The sequence below is a fragment of the Anser anser genome, assembly GCF_964211835.1.
Source record: "Anser anser genome assembly, chromosome: 5".
Taxonomy (NCBI): Eukaryota; Metazoa; Chordata; class Aves; order Anseriformes; family Anatidae; genus Anser; species Anser anser.
The window spans coordinates 2070674-2094696 of record NC_139725.1 but is presented as its reverse complement, the minus strand read 5'-3'; the positions used below and the strand labels follow the sequence as shown (position 1 = coordinate 2094696).

The 24023-nt window shown below is 38.6% G+C and overlaps 2 protein-coding genes across 7 annotated transcripts in view; one reads left to right on the top strand and one right to left on the bottom strand.

Annotated features, from left to right (window-relative positions):
• The window catches only part of LOC310901058 (uncharacterized protein), a 62142-nt gene extending 57448 nt beyond the window's left edge, over positions 1–4694 (bottom strand). The window contains exons 1-2 of the mRNA XM_083840033.1: positions 4357–4694; positions 3206–3257 (exon numbers count right to left, since the gene is read on the bottom strand). Coding sequence (XP_083696159.1) covers positions 3206–3257; positions 4357–4530 — 226 coding nt within the window. The 5' untranslated portion in view covers positions 4531–4694. The remainder of the gene's footprint in view (positions 1–3205; positions 3258–4356) is intronic.
• USP47 (ubiquitin specific peptidase 47) overlaps positions 4566–24023 on the top strand; it is a 51627-nt gene continuing 32169 nt past the window's right edge. The window contains exons 1-6 of one of the 6 annotated variants that reach the window (XM_083839921.1): positions 4618–4754; positions 11565–11713; positions 17366–17425; positions 20471–20674; positions 21524–21637; positions 22747–22885. In XM_083839921.1, the coding sequence (XP_083696047.1) occupies positions 17369–17425; positions 20471–20674; positions 21524–21637; positions 22747–22885 (514 nt within the window). In that variant the 5' untranslated portion in view covers positions 4618–4754; positions 11565–11713; positions 17366–17368. Of the gene's footprint in view, positions 4755–5312; positions 5664–11564; positions 11714–17365; positions 17426–20470; positions 20675–21523; positions 21638–22746; positions 22886–24023 lie in introns of those variants that run through there. The other 5 variants (XM_083839920.1, XM_083839924.1, XM_083839925.1 and 2 more) reach the window with 5 other exon arrangements.

Sequence of the window (24023 nt, the reverse complement as noted above, 5' to 3'; positions counted from 1 at the left end):
ACAGCAGAACAGTGTTTGGCATTCAACTTAAAACTGAGTGTTTTTTCTTAATGTTATGAAGTTTAATTTCAGAAAGCTGCTTGCCTACCCACCTACTAGACTCAAGAGTACCTCCTATGACAGTCTTTCTGAAGGGAAAGAACACTTTTTCCATAGCAAATCTCCCACTTAAGGCTTATGTTTTCCACAGCACTCTCCACTCGTAGAAATAGTTTTTATTTCCCAAAACCCTGCATACAGTTCTTTCGACATGGAAAACTACAGATCACAGAAAATTAAAGATGCCTTATATTTAAGTACTTTTATTCCCACTCTTGAGCCTCAAAATATTCAAGAAACAATCCAAAATGCTAGAATATAAAACCCCCTTTCTAACAACAATTGCAAGAGGATTAAAAGTAACAAGTGTTCCTTTTTTAAATATCTCAATTTGTTCTTTAGCCTCTTACTGGCCTGCTTCATATTTAGGGAGCTATCTATCCAAGAAATCTAGAGCTATCTATCCAAGCTTTCTATCCCAGAAATAGAAATCCAGCAAAAAGCACTTTTAAAGGTACAGAATTCTGTAACTGTCTTCTTTACCTTGCATTAATTCTACTTGTTCACCTTAATTCCTTCGTGTTCTCCCCTCATCAATCCAAAGGATGATTCATTTTTTTCTAAATTGAAAGGACTGGATGGGGCAGTCAGTGGGCAAAATAATACCCTAAGATTTTCAGAGAAATTCCTCACAACTTTCATGTTCTGCAACAGTTGCTCAAGGCACAAACAGCAAAGTAACAAGCAATGCAATTAATGGCTGGGTTGATATCCTGAACTTTCACACATCTCTTTCTATCAGTAGAGGCAGACTTGCCAAAGACTGAAAAGGGGAGAGGCTTTCAGCTAGTTTTCCATAAAGTGCTGACACCTAAGAAGAGGTCTAAAAGAACACTGTATCAACATTGGCCACATTTCTTGTGCTAGCAAATACATCTATGTCATTCTGATATTCATTAGCAACTTGTGAAGGTTTGAAAACTTCAGTTTGTTGTTGTTGGGACTTTTTTTATTTTTTAACACAAGAATACTGAGGAAAGCTACAAATAAGGCCAGCAACTTTTGAAATAGGAAATGATCTTCCACCAACAGCCTATATGAAAAATCAAACGTGAAGCATTTCAGAGCAGATGTCAATGATATTCATTTACACAATCCTCTTTACATACACATTCTGTTTGAAAAAGGTAGGATAACATTACCTGGGGAAAGACAACATCAGTTCGTATTCCAAAATCTGCTTGTTTTCTTAAGATTTTACACCCCCAGCATTTTTGGCACACCACCAGATGTATCTGAACAAGGTAGCAACACTCCCTCCATTTAGTTTTTGAAACCTTTTTCATTACTCTTCAAGCCTTGGACATAAGTGTTGAGACAGGAGCATGAGCATTCTTACAGAGAAGGAGAAATGATTAAAGCATAAACTTTGAAGAGGCTGTGGAGGTGGGAGGTAGCCGATTCCCACAGGCTAATTTAAGTTCACCATCGCTTATAATAAAGACCTGCTATTTAGTATTGATTTTGTGTAACTACATTCCCATAAACATGATTCATGCATTAGTGTGATAAGTTCTGTATTGACTAAAACTAGTGAAGTGTCACCAACTGAAATCTGACTTCAGCACTTGTGACTCTCATTAATGAGTCTCTGAACAATAGTTTGACAATTGATAGGCTAAAAAATTTATCTGTAATCACAAATCCAGCACACTTTTTAGTGTGATAATTTGATTGTTCTTTTTTTGTATTAATAACAACCTGTGGTGTGCTAAATCAGTCTTTATAAAGGACTAGGAGATTCCCTTCATGAAACCTGAGTTCTGAATATTGCTCTTTAATAAGGCTCATATAAAGAGATTAAACACTCTAACACACAAATTACAAAAGCTTCTGGAGATATAATTATTAACTAGAGATTGTTACTTCATTCAAGATGTTTCACGTACCCATCCAACACTAGATGTTTGTATAAGGCTGGCAAGAGGATCTAACAGCATTTCTTTAAAAAAAGAAATCCTGACTCTTACCCAGTAGACATGTATTTGTGGTTGCTATCTCGTTATCCCAACAGAGCAATATATTTTAAAGTCATTGAGTCCCATGGCTTTGCCCCTTGTTAAGCTCAAAGAGCAGGGAAAAAAAAAACCATAACACTTCAGAAAAAGAACTTTCAAATATACCATTTCTGAAAGCTTTTGAGTACCTAATGCAAAAGGAAGAATCCCTCAAGCTTCAGAATTTTTGGTCCCTGAAAGAGACACATGCAAAAAAAGTAACACTAAGCTCAACATTCAGATGATGGTCACATTCCATTGCCAGTGCCACCCAGTACTCTGATGATTTTATCACCTTCTATTGCAAGTTTATGCCTCTGGTCTGGCTTTTCAACTCAACTACTTGCTTGCTAATTTCATGGATCTTTGGATACTGCTGGACAACAGAAGATCACTAGAAGGCTGTGCTTCTCCAAATACCTACAAACATTGATAAAATTTTAATTTTTTTCTGCAATTCTACCTTTTCTCCTGTCAAGATAATTGCAAAAATCCCCCTTAAAAGAAAGATAAATCCTTTTAATCAGCAACACAGCTGAATTAATAAAAAAATCCTTTTCTCTAGAAGATGAGTTCATTAATTCTATACTTTCTTTCCTATATAAAAAAAAATCACAGTTTTCCCCCTTTTAAATGGTTAATGCTATCTATATAACCCTGTGCTAACAAAGTATCCATAAAAGCAAGAGACTCACATTATTCCCATACTGATACTTGATTTCATTGCAGTAGTGCTCAAATGTCTCAGTAAGATGAGTGGCTTTAAGGGGCTACATGTTTTAAAACCAGAAGGCAAGAGTTCCTCTCCAAAGGGCCTACCAGCCTTTACTGTACAAACAATTTGACCCCATTAAGTTATATAAAAAAAAAACATGTTGAAAAATTGTTTCATGTAAATTTTCAAAGGGATATTTGTGCTTATTTCCAGGAGCAGAATTAATGGAAACTATGAAACATAGCATCTATCGCAGCATGCTTCTAACATAAAAATAAAACTACTGACATTGCTATTGTCAGAAATGACCTCTTTGAAGGGCTTTTTTTTTTTTTAATTTTTTTTTAAGTGTCCCCAACTACATATTGACTGCAAAACATGCTTCTTAGCTCACCTTCTGGAAGGCAGGATGACAGAAAAGAAGCCAAGAAGTTACACACTGCAGACTAAAAATGAAAAGAGAGAAGAGGTCACTTAATTGTAGTTTTTACAATAAAATTCCATCAGTCTCCAATACAGTAAGCTTCAAAAATTAGCCCCAAATGTAAAGTTTCTTTGCAAAAGGCTAGAAAAAAAAAATCCTCAATTCTGTACATTTCCACAAGAGGACACTAAAATAATGAGAATAAAGTATTTCTCAAAAAAAAGTCCAACTATCACCTACCATTCTTCATTAGTTAACTGTTTTCCACCTAAACTATTTCACAGTCAAGTAGACATTACAGTATAATTATTTTTCTTTTAATACACATTTTATTTATTCTAGAGATTAATATTTGGCTTTTCACATGCCAACCAGATATATTTAGACCTGCTACAGGCAAAAAAGCAACAGTTAACTGATACCACAGAAATACCCTTTTATTTCTTTTGAAAGTGTTCCATTATCCCTGGATTGACACTGTTTACACTTAAGTGAACACACACTTAGTTTCACAACATGACTCCATGAACAACTTCTGGGCACCAAGAAAAGCACACATGTATTAGTAGGGTCAGGCCTAATCTCTTTTGCTCTTTCTCCTGGTCTCCAAATCCCACACTCAATTAAGGGCGAGTTACACCTAAGAGGGCAGAAAGAGCGAGCAACACACAGTTTTTAAACAAAACAAAACAAATAAACAAAAACCTTCACTTAAAGGGCAGCACACGCCGCGGCTGGTCACAGCCCCGCCGTTACCTCAGGGCTGAGGCGGTGGCGGCCGCTCCCGCCCTGCTGCCACACGCAGCCAGAGCTCCGGCTGCCCTTATCGAGCCTCTGCCACGCCTGACGGGGGCGACTGCCGGGCATGAAGCCTCACGTGCAGCCTTCCCACTTACCTAGCACAATTTAACTTTAATCATCTACTGCTCTTTCCCTCGTGTCCCGTAAATCCAGAAAGGAAAAGGGAAGGGGGCACCCCGCTCCGTACCGGCGGGGCTGGAGCGACGAGACGCTCTATGGAGCATGGGAACGGGGGCCGAGGACGGCAGCTACGGCCCCTGAGCGCGGGGGAGCAGCGGGGCCGGGCCGGGCTCTGCCACGCGGCCTCTTGTAGGACTCACACTGCGCGCTCCACTGGGGACTACGCGCTCCTCAAGAGCGAACATGAGTCGCTGAGCAGCCGCCACCCCAGCCTGGGAGGGGCGGGCCGAAGTGCCAGCCAGGGTGTGCGGGCGGCTGTGACCGCTTCTGGGGATGGGCCGGGCGCCTCTCGCGAGAACGCCGCCGTCGGCCATTTTCTCATTGATTGGTAGTGGCTGAGGGGGTGGGGGCTGCGGCGCTGCCCTCGCCGGCTGGGGCGGTGGCGGCGGAGGAGGAGGAGGAGCAGGATGAGCCGCTGGCGTCCCCACGCCTCCCGCTGCTGACGACGACGGCGACGCTCGGCTCTGCCTTCTGCGGGCCCAGCGCCGCGCCACCGGCCATGGTGCCCAGCGAGGAGAACCAGCTCGTCCCCAAAGAGGTGAGGTGGAGGGGCCGCGGGCAAGGTGGGTAGCGGGAGGCGGCGGCGGCGGCCCCTGGGGCGTGTGGGGCGCCCGGGGCCGCCCGGGAGGCCCTGCCGGGCTCGGCTCCGTGCGGGGAGGGAGAGAAGGAGGGCCCGTCTTTGTGAGGGGGCGGGAGGTCCTGCGCCCGGGGGCTGCGCGGAGGCAGGGGGGAACGGGAGCCGGCGTGGGGAGGGCAGCGAAGGGAAGGGAACGGAAGGGAACGGAAGAAAAGCAGAGGAGGCCGGGGCCGGGCCTGGGCCCGCGGCGGGGCCGGGGGCGGCCGGGGCGCTACACCTGACTGTGTCACGGCACGCGGGGAGGCCGGCTGGCCTGCCTGCCTGCTGCCGCCTCCGGGCCCGGCGGGATGGCGGCGCCTGCGCCCGGCTACGGCCCGGGCCGCCCCCGGGGTCGGGGTCTGGTGCAGGGCCGCCCCCGGAGCGGGACCCGTCGGGGGGGGGGGGGCGCCGCGGGACGGCAGGTCCTGGCTGCCGGGTGCCCGAGGGGAGGGGAAGGAGGGGAAAGGGAAAAGAAAGAAGGGGCCGAAGTGCCAAATGGCAGCCGGGCAGGGCTCGCCGCGGCACTGGAGCTGCGGCTGCGGAGGGAGCGCGGCCCGAGTCAGCCGTGGCTCGTGTTTGCGGCAGGGTAGGCCCCTTGCCGCCGCCTTGCAGCTGGGAGGAAGGGAGAAGGTTTGTTTTTGGCCAGAGACTAAAGATAAGAGCCTGCGTGGAAGAGGAAGGCTAAGTCTCTGTCCTGCAGCGATAGGCGAATGACACGTGTCAAGTAGGAGAGATACTGCTCAGGGAAAGGAGTCTTCGAGCCGTGGTGTGACATGGTGGGAAGTAGTTGTTCACAGGGGAATGTTAGCAGAAACTTTTGTTCACATGCAGGTAGGCTTACGTATTTATCTGACTTTTCAATTTTACTTTTCTGTTAAATTATTCAAACCCTTCCTGTTGTTGAACAGAGTGTAACTAGTCTGTGAGGCTTTGTGTCGGGGGTAAGGGCTTCAGTTTTGTAGAGTTTAGTAAAACGAAGTGGTGATCATTAAATGGTATCCTTGGGAGCAACTGTGAAATAAAATTCTGAATTTCAGACGTAAATTGCATGCATAGAATTGTACGGGTAAGTCAGGACAAGTGTACCTCTTGTTTCTTTTCCTTTTTTGTTTTTACATGCTAAGATTCAAAGGAGTACATTAAGTCTTATCAGGAAGAAGATCTCCAGAAACTTAAGGGATGGAATGTAGTAGCTAGTATGCTTAAATATTTCATTTTTAAAAAATTACAAAAATTTAGGAAAAGGGGTAGAAAACAGGAGCTAGTGTACTTAAGTAATTAAAAAAAAAAGAAAATGTAAAAGCAAAGGAGACTGGCAGGAAAAACCTTGTGGCAATTGTAGTTAACTGGAACAGCAAGGTGATTAATAGAAGAATTTAGCTGAGGCTGTTTCCTTAGTTATATGTATTAATAGTATCCCTGTTGGCTTTAAAGCTGTATTCAGAATGTATGTATGATTCAGATGAGTATTTTTAACAGACTCATTGGACTGGGATTTTGCATGCACTTCTCTCTGCAGAGAGGGGAAATACGGGTGAAAGAAGATGAATACTTAAAATATATGTGATTATAGATATGGATATCTTAAGCATAGAGCATGAAATCTATAAACTTCTTAGATAGTGCTACTATGAGCCACTTAGCATGTTTTTTCATGTTCTTCACTGGGCCCCTATGCTTTTTGTAAGTAACTGGAATGGAACAACATCAGTTCTATGAGACTTTGAAATTTCTAGAAGCTGATGGTATTTTCTCTGAGAATATAAGAAATCAAATTGAGAAAAACAGATTATTTGTGCTAAGCCCCTCTGATGATACATGTAAGAGAACTTTCTTCGACTTTTCAAGTGTTTTTCAGTATGTACTCATTTTATTTCAGTGATAGAAGTTTAAGAAATATTACGCTACAGCATTCATATTAAGTCCTTTTGAGATTCACTAATAGTCTCACTGCAGAGAACACTGAGTTACGGGTAAACAGAATTCTCCAGGTCTGAGTTCTCAACAGCCACCTTCTAAATACTCCTATTATGCCATTAGTAGCAGCTGGAGACAAAGCAGGTCTTTCGGAGTTTCAGTTCTACCCTTTGGGAGTGGATAAAGGATTACAGTTCCATGTTTTTCTCCCTTCCCAAAGGGCTGAGTAATTATCGCTTGTCTAGCTGGCTGTCTTGTGCAGTTTCAAAGATTCAACTGGGATGTGAACCAACGTCTGCCAAAGATGAGTACACAACCATATTTTTCCTTTACATTCCAGTGTAAAGGAGCAAGAAAAATCTGAAGTTTGCTTTAGGCTGATCTTGGGGAATGACTAATCAATTAAAGGAGTGGATGGGAAAAGGGATTTGGTTCTTGTCTACAAGCTTATGTGAGGCCACAGTAGATTTGGTAATAGGAGGCATCTGTAATGTTAACAGCCTTTGTTGGAAGAATAGGAAGAGAAGTATTAGGTTATTCTGAAGCCTTAGTTTGTATATCTGCGCTTACAGGAGCTCAGATTGCTGTTTTTATTAGATTTTTTAAGGAGTAATACTGTGTTTTCATGAATACAAAATACTAGTAGTTCCACTGCTGCCCTTTGAATATCTTATAGTAGTATAAGAAAAATTTCTTCTGGGCATTGCCTAGATTCAGCTTGCAATGCTAAGGTACAGGTAATCAGGGCTTAATTTTCTCTTGCTCATAACTTTGGCATAAAGTTCTTCATTTGGAACAGCTGTACTAAAGCACTTTCTAATAGCTGAGTGTTGTAATGTTTATATTAAGCTTTTTGCCCAAGCTATACAGGCATTTAGTAAATTAGTTCTTGCATTTCTGCCACTCACTGCCTAACACTTTCATAATTGTTTCAATAGTTGTGTGACCAATGATTCCTCATGATGGGGGGAATAAGTATTCCTCCTCTTGAGACCAGGGTTCTGTACAAACTGTTCCATGTTTCCTTTCCTTCCAATACTCAGTTCCTTTTCTCTCTTCATCTGAAATGTAAAGCACTCAATTTAGTGTTCTTATATTCAGTAAAACAGAAGTCATTGGGTCACATACAGGGCACCCTAGTAGTAAATGCTAAACATTCTTTAAGAATTGCTTTGCTATTTGGTGTAAATTTTCCCCCCATTAGTTTAGTGAAACAGTTATCCAGGGAGGAAGAGGCATATAAAGATAGCCATGGAAGCAAGAAAATGGTGCTATTAGAAGGGAAAACACTTCAATGACTTTCAGTGTTTGAGAAGTAGACCTGAAACTTACATTTGGCAAATCTACCTCAAATAGAGAGAAATGCAATATTCTAATCAACACAGTTGGCGAGAAAGGTAGAATCACATGTTTGTTTACTGACAAGATCAGTAAATTTTACAGAAACTCCTGTTGAAGACCAAGATGTGTCAACTTAGGGAGTATTGCCCAGGCTCATAGGATCAGTCAATATAAAAAGTAGGTTCTGCTGTAAACTTTCCGAAATGTCTATGCCACTAGTTAAAAGCTATGCAGATTCTTTCTCAACAAGTTCCAGCATGAACTTGACAGAGTACACTTGTCAAAATAACTATATATGCTTTTTTACTTGCTGCCATTTAATCAAAAGATTGTGTGAGTTTTCTCAGCTAACTAACGTGAGTCTTTTCATCCCTACACTAATTAATCCATTTTAATCTCCCGCATTGAACAAATAAAAGATGTTTCTTGATGGGTATCGCATTAGCTTTGTTAGAAGAACAGGAATCAGAGTAAGATATTTTGCACTTCTTTTAGTGAAGGGATGTTCTTTTCAGTGTTGATGACACCTGGGTTCTTTCATTCCAGTGTGTTAAGATACTCCACAAGTAACTACTGCTTGGGTAGCATATCAGTTAGTCCTTACTTTCTTTTTTGTGAGCTTTGGTCGTAAAGTATGAAGGTGTGATTGTGAAAATCTGACTATTTCATTGGCCAAGCAAATGGGGAAATCAAATTTAGGAAACAAAATCCAAACAGAAGTCCGTTGAGTCATTTGTTCCTTGCAAACAGACACTATCTGTGTGATACTCAGTACTGTAGTTTGGTGAATGAGATGTGAAAGTAGCACACAAGGTCTTTCCATGCTTAGTTTAATCACTGAGCTTCTCAGAGTCACACACTAGTTCCCCATGCTGTATACATCTGGGTATGTAATCTGTAGTACGGGAGAACTGATCAAGATAATTATCTAATGGCACTTTGAGATCATGATAAGTTTTTGCCTAAGAGGTAGCTACTCGATACTGGAACCTCAGTCTGTAAGTGCTGCTAGCTAGTGTGGGTCACCAGTGATTAAAGTTGCTATATCAATTGAGTACAGTACAATCATTTTTTGTGCAGTTACACACTGTTCATCAAACAAGTAATAGACTTTCTTCTGAGCTGTGAAGTAATTATGTGGGGGCAGAGAATAAATGTCTGTCAGTATGAAATTCTAAACCGTCTTCAGCTCAGAATTTCAGTATACAAGAAAAAAACTTTAAACGCTTTGTTAGTTGTCATTCTTAAATAGGTTAAGTCCAATAATTCTGTTTTTCTGTTTTTAAAACTGAAGTACCTGTGGATTTAGATCAGTGTAGATCATTTTATTTAAAATAAGAATCTTCTTATCCCACAAATTGATAAGTGGGATAGGAAGTATCATTGATAAATGACAATGATAAGTCATTCAACTTCCTTTTGCTGATAGAGTATATTGTTATTAACATAAGGAACTTAAGTAGACCTGCACTTTGACTTTGTTACCTTTGACTTATAGGTTTTGGTCTTGTCTGAATTAAATTGTGAAAGAAAGTCTTATTTTAAACCTTTCTCCCAGTATGTTTTAATGGATACAGTAGTGCCCAAAATATGTGTAGTTACTCATATATCCAGCTTTTTTATCCATATTTGAAAATATTTTGGGGTTTATATAAGAAATTTAAGCGTGAAAGATATGTTGCTGGAAAACTGAGCGATTGAGTTACATGTTCAGCCTTTTTATTCAGTTCGAAAATGTCTTTGGTTCCTTTTGCAAACACTTAAAGCTGGTATTTTACACTTTACCCTTTTGAAAATGAATAAGCAGTTCACCTGAAAGCATACCATATTTAGCATTTTACTGTATTTTTCTTGTCTTGAATAAAACAATATTCTCAAAACACTGCAGTTGCAGTATAACTGAAGTATTGATACCTTTAAACTTTTCTCGTAAGCTTTCAGGTAGAAGGGTGTCCAACTTGATCACAGTTTTAGCCACTGTGAAAGTGTGTAGTATATTCTTTGTTCATGTTTTTGCAGTGTTTGGCAAGCAGTGAGCTTGCGTCAAACAAATGATGTTGCTCAGCACTGGCACTTGAAATAACTTCTAAAAAGGATGCGTCTTTGTTCTCAGAGAATTAAGGGATAAAACTGGTAAAAATCACTTGATTGAATTCAGCCTGTGAGGATTGTGACTGCTCTCTTTGTGTGGCCGTAAGGCTACTTTGGGTGCTTCTGAAAAATGACAGTAGATTTTTAGATGAGCAGTTATGTAAAATAGTTAAGCATTCCTTATTGTACCCTAGTTCCTCAGAATGCTTCATCTGAGGTAAATTCCTCTCTAGGTGCACAACCAGAACCCTTTAGAAAGGGCATATTGAGTTGCTAAGGACATTGTTGCATGGCAAAAGGAGTGGTGTTGGAGCAGAACCTGAATGTTAAGTGTGTCTTCTCAATAAGATGCCTTTCAAGTAAATGAGGTGACATGTATGAATTCTGTAGGATTAGTGAATTTTAGCTTTAGAAGATGTGTAAGAAATGTATTTGATATACCGTGAAAGTTTTCACTGTAGATTATGTCTGAAAACAGATTCACTTTGAGCTTTGTTGCATTTTTGAAGAAGTCTGGTGCAATATTGCAGGAGCTAAAGGAACTCAAGGCAGACTAGCTTACTGATTTGTATAAGTATTATGTTGAGATCAGTAATAATGACTGAAATTAGAGAAAAAATAAAGCAGGTAAAACTTAATGGTAGTACCTCTCTTGTTTATAGTAAAATATTTTGATAGATTAGATTACTATATGGAGAAAACATCTAGGTTCTTCCTTGTACATAGTCATAGGTATGCTTTCTGTGGAGTTATTCTGCTTTAGTGTTCCATGTTCTCCCTGCAATCCTTTGTGGTACTGGTAGCAGATTCAGTTTATGGCCAGGCTTCATGGGTGCTTATGTTCTTAACTGTAACTGTTCCATGTCATACTGCTAGACAACTGCGCAAGGAATCTGTGCTGGTCCACCTTGCTATTCCAGATTCTCCTCTTCACCAGCAGCAGATTGACAGAAAGAATTAAAAATTAACTATGGATTCCTGTCTTTTAATCTCAAATGTCTGTCTGTCCGTTGTCCCTCCCCCCCACCTCCCCCCCCCCAAAAAATAATAATTGTATGCATATTTTCCAGTAATTTTGTAGTAAAGCAAATTACATTTCAAAATTACCCAAACAGAAAAATCCATCTTTCCCCTCACTCTGATTTGTTTTCATGCTAACATTGTATTTGTAAATCTTAATCCAGAAAAATGTCCTTTAGATTATTGGCATGGTAGCAAAATGTTTCAATAAAGTCTGTGGTATGCCTGGGCTTTATGGAATGGTGAGCAAGTGTGAAAGCATACCCACTGTTTTTGGGACTCTACACAGGAAACAAATGATGTGATTACAATACGATGGATAAAAGTGTAATATGTATCTCACGGTGTTCTTGGATTTTTCAGAATTTTTTGAAGACAAATGAGCGTGGTGATAAAGTGAGGTGCAGACAGGATGTAAACAAACGGAAGCAGTAGAAAGATGAGGCTGTTTCAGATCCAAATATGAAGTTTGTACTGTAAGGGATGTATAGAGGCTGGCAGACGGTTTGCAAGTATGTAAAACTTCATTTACATTTAATTCTCATTGTTTTAGTCTGGATACAAAATACTAGAAATTAAATGATTCAAGAGTGAAGTTATCAAAATGTCCAGTGTTTAACTGGTTTAGATGTTAAAACTTGATCTGTTATTATGGAAGATGTGTTCTTTATCCATTGATTATCTGTTCTTTTCATTCTTGTTTTTGTGTCAAAACTGTAGGGTGACGAGGAAACATTTGTCATCTTTCTTTATTGACAGTTGCTGCATCTAATTTTTAAGAGAAGTAATTAATCTTGAATCACCTTTAATTTACCAGATTTAAAGGACCAGTAGAGTGTAAGAGTAAAAAGACAGGTGGTTCTTTAACATGTTCTTAAAAACGATATATTTATAAAGTCTTTTAAAATACAGAACTTAGAGTGTAGCCTTTGTAATACAGGAAAAACAAAGGTTTTGACCTTAATTCAGCTGTCATCAGACATGTCCTCTGTATCCTTCAGGGTGCTTTAAACACCCTGGGTAAATGTACTACTCTGGCCCCATACCAACTTTTTCTGGTTGTCATTTCTACTTTTATAAATGCTTTTTACAAATGAATGAGTAATCCACAAAAGTAGGAACAAACTATCAAAGGTAATTGCTAGCCTAATAACACAATATTTTTAAGACTGTGTGTTTTTGGACATGTTCAGAAAGTTATGTTAGACTTGGAAGCGTATATAGAAAATAGTAATTTGGCCATTCCATGAATGACTGTTTATAAGCAAGCTCTGCTTCAATGAGGGAACAAACAGTAACTTTTTTAATTTAAGCTTTGTTACTAGAGAAGCATTTCTGTGGAGTTGGTCTTTGAAAACAACTAATCGGTCCAAAATCTACATGAGACAGAAGAGAGGAAAACATAAACTTATTTTCCAAAACAAACAAGAATGTAGTGACCCTGCTACAGAAATCCGTGGCATTCCTCTTCTGTCTGCATCAGGTCATCCACCAGAGAAAAGCATTCTTGGTGTTCATCTGGCCAGGGCCATCAGTCTCTATTATGGCTCCAGCCTTCTTCCATGCTTTCCAGCAGTTATCTTCTATCTACAGCAGGCTGGAAGACACAGGGTGAGGGTGAAAGCAATGTGGTTGCTGCAGTAATGACACTTCTTGCTTTTCCAGGCCATTCAAAGCAGAAGGGGGAGATATTCATCTTTTCCTGTAAAGCAGCACTGACGTTTACAGAGACTCATACCAAAGGATGGAGGGTGTAATTTCAGTCTTCAGGTTAAAAAAAAACAAAAACAAAAACAAAAAAAAAACCCACAGTTGCAGTGCTTTCAGGTGGTTTTGGTATTTAGTAATTTAAGTATACTATATGTAATATGCATATTTAAAATGCTACTATTACTCCGTGGTACTGGTATATCGCTTGATGCTTTTCAAGGAGAATTAAGCATTCAGTTAAGAAACTAGAAGACTGACTCAGATTAAAGCTAACCTACTGAAAAGGGGGAGGTTTTGGTTGGACATTAGGAAAAAAATTCTTCACTGGAAGGGTTGGGAAGTATTGGAACAGACTACCCAGAAAAGTAGTTGAGTCACCATCCCTTCAAAAAGCGTGTTGATATAGTGCTTAGTGACAGGGTTTAGTGGTGGACGTGGCAGGGCTAGATTAAAGGTTGGATTAGATGATTTTAGAGGTCTTTTCCAACCTGAATGGTTCTATGAAAAACTAACCAGAAATGATTAATTTTAAGAAGCATTAGTTATTCTGAGGTAGCTTAACATGTAGGTGCATGACCATTTATACCAGCACAAGGAAGGGGACATAGTGGGGGTAGAAGTAAGCAGGTGGGAGCAAGACTGCTGCTTCTGGCAGCAGTTGAAGCTATTCAAGCCTTAACTCCTTGTATAGCTGATGCATTGCTGCGTTCAGAGTCTTCAAGCTGCCTCAAACGTGTGGAGTGTTTTTAGTGCATTGTAAATTCATCAGTCTTACATATTGAGTTTCCAAAATATATGTTCGTATTACTGCATAAGTGTATCATGATTATTGTGTAATTGGAGTGATTTTAGGTATCTCATTTAGGTATTGATTTAATTATTTTTAAAGTATATCAAAAGCCATGAGATGAAAACATAGCTTAATGCTATAGGTTGAAGCAGAGAGGAACAATATAACCAAGGATCTAGTGCTGCAAATGTTTGAGTTGAAATAGTGGAGCAGTTTGTGACATTAGAGTTAGCACCAGGTTCACAAGGTTGAAATTAGACTTAAAGCTTCGTAATGGGGGACGTAATTGGGCCAGCCTGTGTGGATTTTGAGCCTAATATTTTGACTCTATTGACAACTTTCTAAAGTATTTTTGTAAATTCTAATTGGAGAGGGTTGTCGCACACTGAAACAGGCTCCTCAGGGAATTAGGCACTGCACCAAGCGTGTTGGAGTTTAAGAAGCGTTTGGACTGTGCACTTAGTCACATGGTCTAAAATTTTGGGTAGACCTGTGTGGTGCCAGGAGTTGGACTCGATGATCCTTATGGGTCCCTTCCAACTCAGGATATTCTGTGATTCTGCAGATCTCCTTGCGCTATGCCTTTGAAATCTCTAAGTGTAATTGTGGGGGTGGAGAAGTTACTTGGAACTTTTAATCCAGCACAGGTAAATGGGTATTAAAAGTTGATAAACAGTGAGGTTAAAAACATGTTTATTTCAAATTAAAACAATTGTATCACTTCCAAGATTTTTTAATCCACTTGGTAGTTTTCCTTCTCATTTTCCCGTCTCCTTCCTGTTCCTAGCAAAAAGGAAGGTCTAAAAGTTTTTTTTGCTTCAGAAGAAGTTGTAGGACGAGATGCATCAAGTTAAGAGCTCAGAATGATTCTGCTCATTATATTAGTGTTTAGAAAAAGTGTATTTTTTTACCACAACTGTACTGTAAAATGCTTTCTTATAAAAATATTTTTTGGTTCAGACATTCATAATGAATTCTAGGTGCTTCTTTTCACTAATTAACTACAATACAGCTGCAGAGGTACCTGTGTTGAGTAACAGCTCATGATGCTCTGACAGAGTTAACTCAGTAAACTCTCTTTCAAACAGTTGCTTTTTTCCTCCAAAATGCAGTCGAGTACGTGTCAGATTTCTGTTTTCTTTTGTAGGTTAGTAATTGCAGCAATGTCAGAAGTGGTGGAGGACTTCTGTTTGATGATTTGCTCATTCCAAAGATATTTTTTAGCCACTTTATTGCTTTCCAGGAGGATGTACCTGCTTACCTGGCTGTATCAGAGAAACTGGCCTTTAAAGAAGAGTTTTGCAGGGCTGGCTAAAGCATGGAACATGACTAGCCCAGCTGGGGGGATGAGTGAGTTGTGAGCTGTAAGGGCTCTGAGATCCATAGTTCAGAATGTGCAAGGTGAAGGGAGCTTTTAGACTGGAGATGGTAACCTAGCTCTGTGATTTTGCTTGCTGTGTGAAAGTTTTTGGCCTTCCTGTTCTCTGCAAAACATAGCGCTGCCAATATGCCTTGTCCAGTTCAATGGATTGGACCTCTTGGAGCAGGTGAACAAACTGCTGGAATATAGTTGTGGTTTTTCAAGGGGCAGATCTGCAATAATTTGTTATCACTGAAAAAGTTGAAACTTCTGGTCAGTTGAACTGTAGTGTCTACATGTTTCTACGTAGTGATACTTCAGAGGTAAAATCAGACTACTTTTTTGTGACTTAAGCTACCAAATTTAACTATATTTTTAATTGCTGGAAGCTTGCACCCAGTCAGTTACACAGACTTGGAATGCACACTCCAAAATTTGTCTAGCAGTAATATGATGGACAATAGTCACTTGTATGCATTTTGTATGGTCTTAAGTTGCTGATGCTACATGATGTTTGAGAATTGCTGCTTTAGGCTTAATCATCCAAGTCATTTTGTGAATGTGAACATGTTTACCATTGCTACTTGCTACTGATCTCTTTGTGTTCCCTCTGTAACATGATTTGTGAGAATTATTTATAGAGCGCGGACATTAGAAACTAGTGATCATTTTAAGTCACAATAGGCCATTAACTTTGCTTGGCAGCCAAACTTTGCACATCTGTTATTTAAACTCTTGACTTGAAATTTGTAATTTTTGCTTACTGATTCATGCTGTTGTTTTTTCTTCTCCGTTTGCAATAATGGAATTCAAAAACTTCAAGTAGTGTACATGAAGTTTGAGCTTAGCTTTAAGTTTCAATCTCTGAAAATTTTATAAAAACTGGAACAGGAGTTAAAACCTTGGGAGAGTCTTCCATCGTTTGAAAACAAAATGTTTCTCGCACTTGGTTCACATAAGGCTAGTAAAATGCCTGCTGTGGAATTTTAATGAACTTAGTGGTTCAAAGCTGAAAAATGGCAAGCCACATCTAAAAGCAGTGTTAAGACCACTGTGCTTTTGCATGTCAATATTGCATCAACATATATCCATATAGATCACCAATTTGATATGTTTTTTTGTAAGGTACATGAGGAAAATGCTTATGTAGAACAGCTCTCTGGAATGTCTGCAAATATCCAACCTGTTTGTTGTTTACATGTTAGTATTATAAAAGCTGTTTTCCAAGACTGGCGTAAAACGTGGTCGGAAAATTCCTACGTGTAGGTTTCAGAACCTCGTCTCCTCTATACAAATGGGAGCGTGTGGGAGATGGAGCGACTTGGGATGAAACTATCAGTGTTTTAATATTTTAGAAGGTTAACATTTGAAATTGCAATTTTTTAATATAATATAGAACATACTTTGAATATCCCAACCATTTGACCAAAAGACTAACTTGAGAAGAATTCTGTGGTAAAATAATCATAGAATGGTTTCTCAAACTGCAGCCTTAAGTAGCCATTTGCTTTTCTGTTTATGCAGTGGAGGGTCTGCAACTTAAGTTACTAAGCTACTGTCATGCATACTTACAAATTTCTTCATTTTCTCTTCTTTTATGGAAAAATAAAAAAATCAGTGCTTCAGATTAATTAATTTGATGTCTGTAGTTGGAAAACAGATTATAATGCTTATTGGTGCATTTTGGTGGTGTGATAGATACTACGGAAAACTCTTCTTTAAGAGCTTCAGGAATAAGGGAAGTCAGTAATTTCACCCCTTTATTATCTCCAGTTGAATGCTTCAAAATGGGTTCATACTAATACAAACTTTCCTAGAGAAAATAATTGAGCCATGAAGGAACAGCTTCATATGGAACTGGCTACCTTTGTAATTTATAAATGCAATACCAAACTGAATTACAGGATTATATGCTAATCTTGCACTAGAGCCATTTCAGGTAAAATGTTTACCTCTGGAGGGCCTTTTTAATATAACAAAGGAATTTATAGTATGAATTTACTTCCTGAATTGTTTTTTTACACTTGCTTTTTTTACTTTATGAAATGTAGTCTGTGGTTACATCCCAACTTACTAACATTTTGTGATGACTCGGTAATGATTTAAATGTTAACATGTTAATAGAGAACTTGTTCTGTTGTTAAAATGGTTGGAGGGTGTTCCTTTTCAAGTTACTCTGCAAGTGGTGGTTTGGAATTTAGTAATTCTTTTACTTACACTATAAAACTGATTTCATGGAAAAAAAAAAAACAGTTACTATTTTAAAGAATTATGACTTGTTAATTTTGTTTTTATATACTGTAGGATATGTTTTGGAGTTGCAGACAGAGTATCTTTGCTGAAATGAAGAAGAAGTTTTCACAGGTAGACAGATGAAATCAACTTTATTAAATAACTAAGATATATAGTAACAGCATGATGCTGTAGCACTTATTTCTAAGCATGAGCTGAGAAATGAACATTCTAAGCCGGAGCATGAGCTGTTGAATTCTTGTGCATGTTCTTGAATACCAAGATTATGAACATATTAAATGCAGTCTTACTCAGTTTGAAGCTTCTGCTGTTATGTTCATATGCTTTTACATTGTGTTTCTGTAGCCTGCTAGTTTTTTATCAAAAAAATATGATTGTGTAGCTGTTATTGGATACCAAATTATGTCGTGATAAAAATCGGGTTTCTTGTTTACCCTGTGGAATTGATTTGATAATGGTCTGGCAGAGTAGTTCAGAGGTTGATCACTGGCCAGTATTGCCTTTTACAGTATTTTTATTGTTAAGAAGCCCCAAATAAGATGTTTGCGTAGTCTGATAGTTCAGATGGTGTATGTCAAAGTTAGATATGAACAGAGTTGCACTGAGGTTGTCTTTGCTTCACCTATTTACTGTGAGCCTGAAACAGTGAAAACTCAAATGATGGCTTAATATCTTTTGCTATGCTATCCCTGAGTTAAACCAGTTCAGTCTGTCAGAATTATGTCTGAATGAGGAAGAGAGGATTTGTCTGGCGTGGAACATCCAGCAACCCAACCAGCAAATCTTCTGTAATCTTCTATAATTTATTTCCTTTATGGAGTTTTCCATCCGTCAGATACTATGAGTGTAATTATTTTCTGTATGAGTCAGAGCTGATTTATTATCAAAAGCAGTGGAGAAAGCTTGAGTAGGAGGATTTGAATGAATATATGAATGATACCTATGAATATAGGTATCTTCTGCAGAGGGAAAGGGAATGGTGGTGTTGGTTATGAGAAGGCAGAACAAAAAGAAATTGAATCTCAAATGGAGAACATCTATTCCTGCTGTACTCATGTAGGGTCAGTACATAATTAATGTGGTGAGCTATTAAAACTAGAGTTAACATATTTTTTTCTAGATGGAGCTGTATGAGTAGTACCAGATGCCTCTAAGCTCTGCCCTGTTGGACCCAGAGCAAGCCAAGGTCTGTAGGCTGGAATGGGAGGTGCTTTTATGAGTTTATTGGTTTTTTGCTCCTGATGATCTTCTCCAGAAGAATCAGGAAAGCGGACTACTGAACTGGGCCATAAATTTCTCTTTCATAACCATACCGTGAAAGATTCAAATTGTATGCCTATTGTTTGATCAAAAAAAGGGGGGGGGGTGCTCTGTGCTGGAAAACATAAAGGAAAGAACACATTCTGAGGAGTAATCACTAGTGAAGTTTAACTTTAGTCTACATGTATCAAAGCTGCTTTTACTCTTGAACTATGTTTCCTTAATGTGTAGCTAATGTTTCAGGGGTAGTTTTGTATGTCTTCTTGGAAAGTAGTTCATAAACCTTGCATTCTGCAGTCAAGGTTATGTATGAAGCTGACAAGTTGCAGATTTGCTGGAAGTGGTACATTGCATATTTTTAAGCATGCAGCTAATGTTCTGTGTTGAAATCTTCAGTATCCTTGATAAACTTATTGTACTTTAAATTCTTAAGGGAAGTTGGGCTTTAAATTAAGAAAAATCAGTCTAAAGCAAGCTAACACAATCTGGATTAGGATAGGGAAGAAGTGGCTGTATTTGCCTGTCTCTATCAACTTTTTCCTCCTGGTGCTAGGAATAGATGCTGCCATTACCTAATGTTTCATTTTTGAGTTGCATGAAGACTGTTGGCTGATCTTGAAATTGTGGAGAACAGAGGGATCAGCTAAAATGCTTGTTCCTCTTAAATTAAGAGGTTCGGTATTTAAGACCTTTCATAAGGGACTGTACCACTTTGGTCATCTGTGTTGAGTTTGATTATGTAGAAATATAAGGAACATTAAAGTTGTTTAGCTCTTTGTAGTGGTTTATTCTCTAGATGTTTGACATGGCTGATGGTTTTAGCATGAACACAGTTCTTGCTGTATATTAATGTTTTATCCACTGAAAGTGGCGATAGTGCTGCATGTATCTGTTTGCCTTTCTTGTCTTGATGGTGTGCTATTTAGCCATGAAGTGAGATTTGGGTGGTCTGACATGCATTACTAATACTTTCTGTGTCACAAGTTGAAAAGGCTGACTCCTTGGGGACCAATTCTTCCTTTTACTGACCTCATGCTTTCTTGTGTGACCTGTACCTAAATATTAGTTATTCCCTGTTTTAGAAGTGCAAGTCCTTTAGATAACTGAGATGATTGATTGTATTTCATCAGATCTTTGACTTCCTGTTTTTTTTTTCAGTGATGGAAAGTGTTAGGAAAATGCTATTTTCTTGGCTTATAAAATTTTACCTCTATTCCATTGCATTCTTCACTCAAGATTACTTTTCTGAGTTCAAATATATTGAAGTTGCTGGTTTAGATTTCTTTACTTTGCTGTGCTTTGAGAACTACCTAGTTGCCATTGCTCAATGTTAATTTTCTTACTGTGTTTAAGCAGAAGAATTTCTTCTGCGACTCACCCAGCAGTGGATGTGGTAAAAGAAAATTGATGGTGGCTTGATGAAGAGACTTTTTGTTTTAATGGATAGCTTCCAAGATTATTTGGAAGCTTGGAGATATGATTTGCATTTCGAGAAATGATAAAAGGTATATTTCTATCTCAACAGCATTTAGGACCATGTCAAAGCTAAAGGAGCTTGAAGTGATGATTTGAAAGTCTCTTCCTGATTCGACAATCTTCTGTCTGCTTAAAGGCTAAAATTGTGTGTTGAACTTGAGCAGTTTATTTCACCATGTATTGATCCACCCATCCAGATTCTTTCTTGTTCTGTGAAAATGAAGCATATTTTGACATAGGTTTTCCAAAAGTTAAGGGTTCTTTATTTATGAAAGCAGACATAAGAGAACTAAGTCCTCTAGGATCCTTAGGTCATAAAATATAATACATTTTATTGGTGAAATCTTGTTTTGATTTTTCATTTAAGATCTGAATTGTTGTTAGCTTTACTCAATGAATTGTTGCCTGCTGTCATTTTAGGTGGAAAGTGCTGCTGAGGAGCCCAGAGTGCTGTGTATAATACAAGATACCACAAATTCAAAGACAGTGAATGAACGTGTTACTTTGAACCTTCCAGCTTCCACTCTGCTTAAAAAGCTGTTTGAAGATGTGGCTTCAAAAGTGGGCTATGTGAATGGAACCTTTGATTTAGTGTGGGGAAATGGAGATAATGTAACTGATACGGTATGGCAAAAGTGCTTTTTATTTCCTGTTAATAACAAACATTTGAGGCTTCACGTTACAGAAAAAATGTTAGCCATATTGCCTAGTGCGTATTTCATAGTTAAATTTTTTTCATTAATCCTAACAAAAACTTGCAGTATGTGCACCAGAGCAGGCTGACACTGCTATTTTGATTTGGCTAAACGTTACTGTTCTGTATCTACATTTTAATCTCAAAATGTGCTTTTAATTGATACACATACTTAATCAGTAAACAAAGCTTAATATCCTTCAGATTTAATGCTAGTTTTCATTTTCAGTATGTATTTTCAGTAATAGTTCCTATGATAATTAACCCCCTTTCTCAGTTTCCTGTGGTCTTGAGAAACTTTCCGTGTTTCTTATACCTGTCTGAATGTATTGTACCAAAAAAAGACTGTTATTTCTGTGCTTTATTGTAAATCAGTGTTGTTTTTGGTTAATATGATTCTCAGAGATGCATTTAGAAGACTTTAGAAGATTTTTTTTAAGAAATAGCTTATTTCAAGACATGCGTGTGCTTGCTGAACTTAATTTTTTAAAACAAAGTGCATGTAGGCTTTGTAGGATTTACTGTTCTGCAGGAATTTTGCAGGCCAATGTCTTGGCTCCTGAATAGATTGTCCATTTTCTGAGTATTAAACTGTACTATAATACTTAGTTTAAACTGTCTTTTAAACTGCCCCCAAGTTCTTCCAGTGTTAATGAGTATGTTTTGTTTCATCTTGTCTTAGTGTGCTAGAAGCTACTTCAAGCAATGTACTTGGACAGAATCTGTTAATTGCATATAAATCTGTTTAAAAAAATAAAGCGCTTTATTTTTTTTAACAGACTCCGATAGATCAGAACAGTGACAAAACTATTCTTGATGCTGGTTTTGAGCCAGGGAAGAAGAATTTTCTACATTTGACAGACAAAGATGGTGAGCAACCTCATATAACATCGGTATGTAAAATCTTCACTCAGCTACATAAGCTATAGTGCTGGGACGATAGATGTATGCTATGTGTATTGCTCTTGTCATAATGTCAGAAAATGAAATATGAAACATATAGCCCAATTTGATAAGCTATTACCTCAGGAACCTCAACAGGCTTTTAGATTGCTATGTTATGCTTCTAGGTTTATCCTGAATTAAGACCAATTCCACTAGTAATGATTTATTGTTACTTTTTATTCATACTTGTCAAGTATTTATGTAATGCTTTGCTATGGATAATTTTGTAAGATTATATAATTAATCTGACATGTTTACAGATAAGTCTTAATAATACAGGTTTAATTATACTTGTTCCTTTTCCTGTGATTGTTTGAAAGCAATGTTAGGCCACTCATGGAATTTTCAGAAAAGGTAGTGCTGTATCAACAGCAGAATTATCTGCTTCCAATTTTACCTTATTTAAAAATAAAAAAGTGATCAGTGTTTCTGCAAGCAATTGTCTGCTGTAACAAAATATTGGAAAATTGCTGTTCCTCAAATATGTGATGTAGTAAAAGATAAACATAGGTACAGTTTATTTAAATTGGGGATCAGGTAGACCGGTGATATATGGAGGTTTATTACTCAGCTCTTATGTCAGCATAAGGCCTACTTAGCCTTTTATGGACTTCATCATCTGGAAAAGAAAAAAAAATAAAATAAAACCCAAGGTCAGAATTTGAGGATGATTTTGAAGGAGTACTGAATTGTAGTTTTCATACCAAAAAAAAAGGAACAAAAATTCTATTTTGCATTTTAGTATCATAAACTTGAGACATAGGAGATGATAAATTGCAAGCTTGCTTGTTGTATGCATTAGAATACTTTATTTGATTATACAGTATTGTAAAGGGTATTTCCTTCCACTAGCACAAACAATGCTTTCTGAAGGAGCTGGGAATTTGGAGGGCAGAACTGAATGTTACACAAACAACTGTAAATCTGCTGTGTTAAAAGTAAAAAATGTATGGTATATTAAATTGATTTCTTAGCTGTGAGAGAAATAAAATTTCTAGGTACTTCAGTTAAAAAAAAAGTTTAATTTTTGCATAAAATAATTGCATTTATGTTTTAGGAGGAATCAGGTACAACAGATGACTGTGTGCAAGACAGATTTATAGGCCCACTTCCAAGAGAAGGCTCTGTTGGCTGTACCAGTGATTATGTCAGTCAAAGCTATTCATATTCTTCAGTCCTGAGCAAATCAGACACAGGTATAATGTTCTCTCTTGTAAAGGCATTATTAATTTGTTATTATTTTAGTATACTTTGAAATAGCAGCATCTTCAGGATTTTCAAAAGAAACCCCAATTTATTGGGGGGGGAGGGGAGGGGGAACCACCATGCTGATGCATTTTCCATCACATTTTCTATGACATCCTTACATTATGGAAGCAGAAGAGCTCTGTCTCATCCATATCTATTGCGAGTGCAATTCATACTGTCAGGGACCCTCCGTTTCTGTATTAATCCACTGCTGTGTCCGTGGCTGAGAAGTTGTGACTGTATTACCAAAAAGTACTCATCCCAAGCTGTGTTTTCAGTTGCAGCTTAATGAGTACTTGATGCTATTTTGTAAGAGGGGCTGTTCCCAAATCTTTGCACTCCAGGTGTTAGCTATAATCTTTCTCCTGCAGCCCCTCAGTTCTGGTTTCCCTGCTACCACTGTGATTACCAAGAGATTCTTCTGTCCACTGCCTGGCACCTCACCAGTGAGCAGAGACTCCCTCTGGAAAGGGGAGCGCAGCTCAGTGCCAGGGGAGATCCCTCTTAGCTGTGCAGAGAGGGGAGGACAACGCAGCCTCTGCCCAGCCAGCCAGCAGCTGCTGCCACCTCCCACGGTCTGTGTGTTGCAGCCCTTCCCTGTCTGTTGGCTCAAAGGAAATGTTGCACAGTTTAAGTGGTTGCCAGAAGGGGGAGTAAAAGAAGCTGCTGGAATCTCATATTTTTCATGGTCATAGCTCTGTTTTGCTATCAAGATACGCACTCCCTAGTTGTGTATGAAGATTGACAGATATGCTAAATTCTTGTAACATAACACGCATGAAATGTTTGGAAACGCCCCTGTCAATTTTCATACTATTCTAGATTCTTACTTCATGTTCTTACCCGTCTTCTCTACAAGCACTCAGCTCGTAATTTTTTTCTGGGGAAGCACTAGAATAGTGAGGTTGGAAGGGACCTCTGGAGGTCACCTGGTCCAACCCTCCTGTTCAAGGCAGGTGTTCTTATTCCATTTGCTGAGCTGTTGATCCAAGTCCTGCAGCATGCATTAGCATTTGCTTTTTATTTTCGTATATGCTATTATGTGTCCATAAAGTTGTAGCTCAGTAATAAGACTAATTCCTGGTA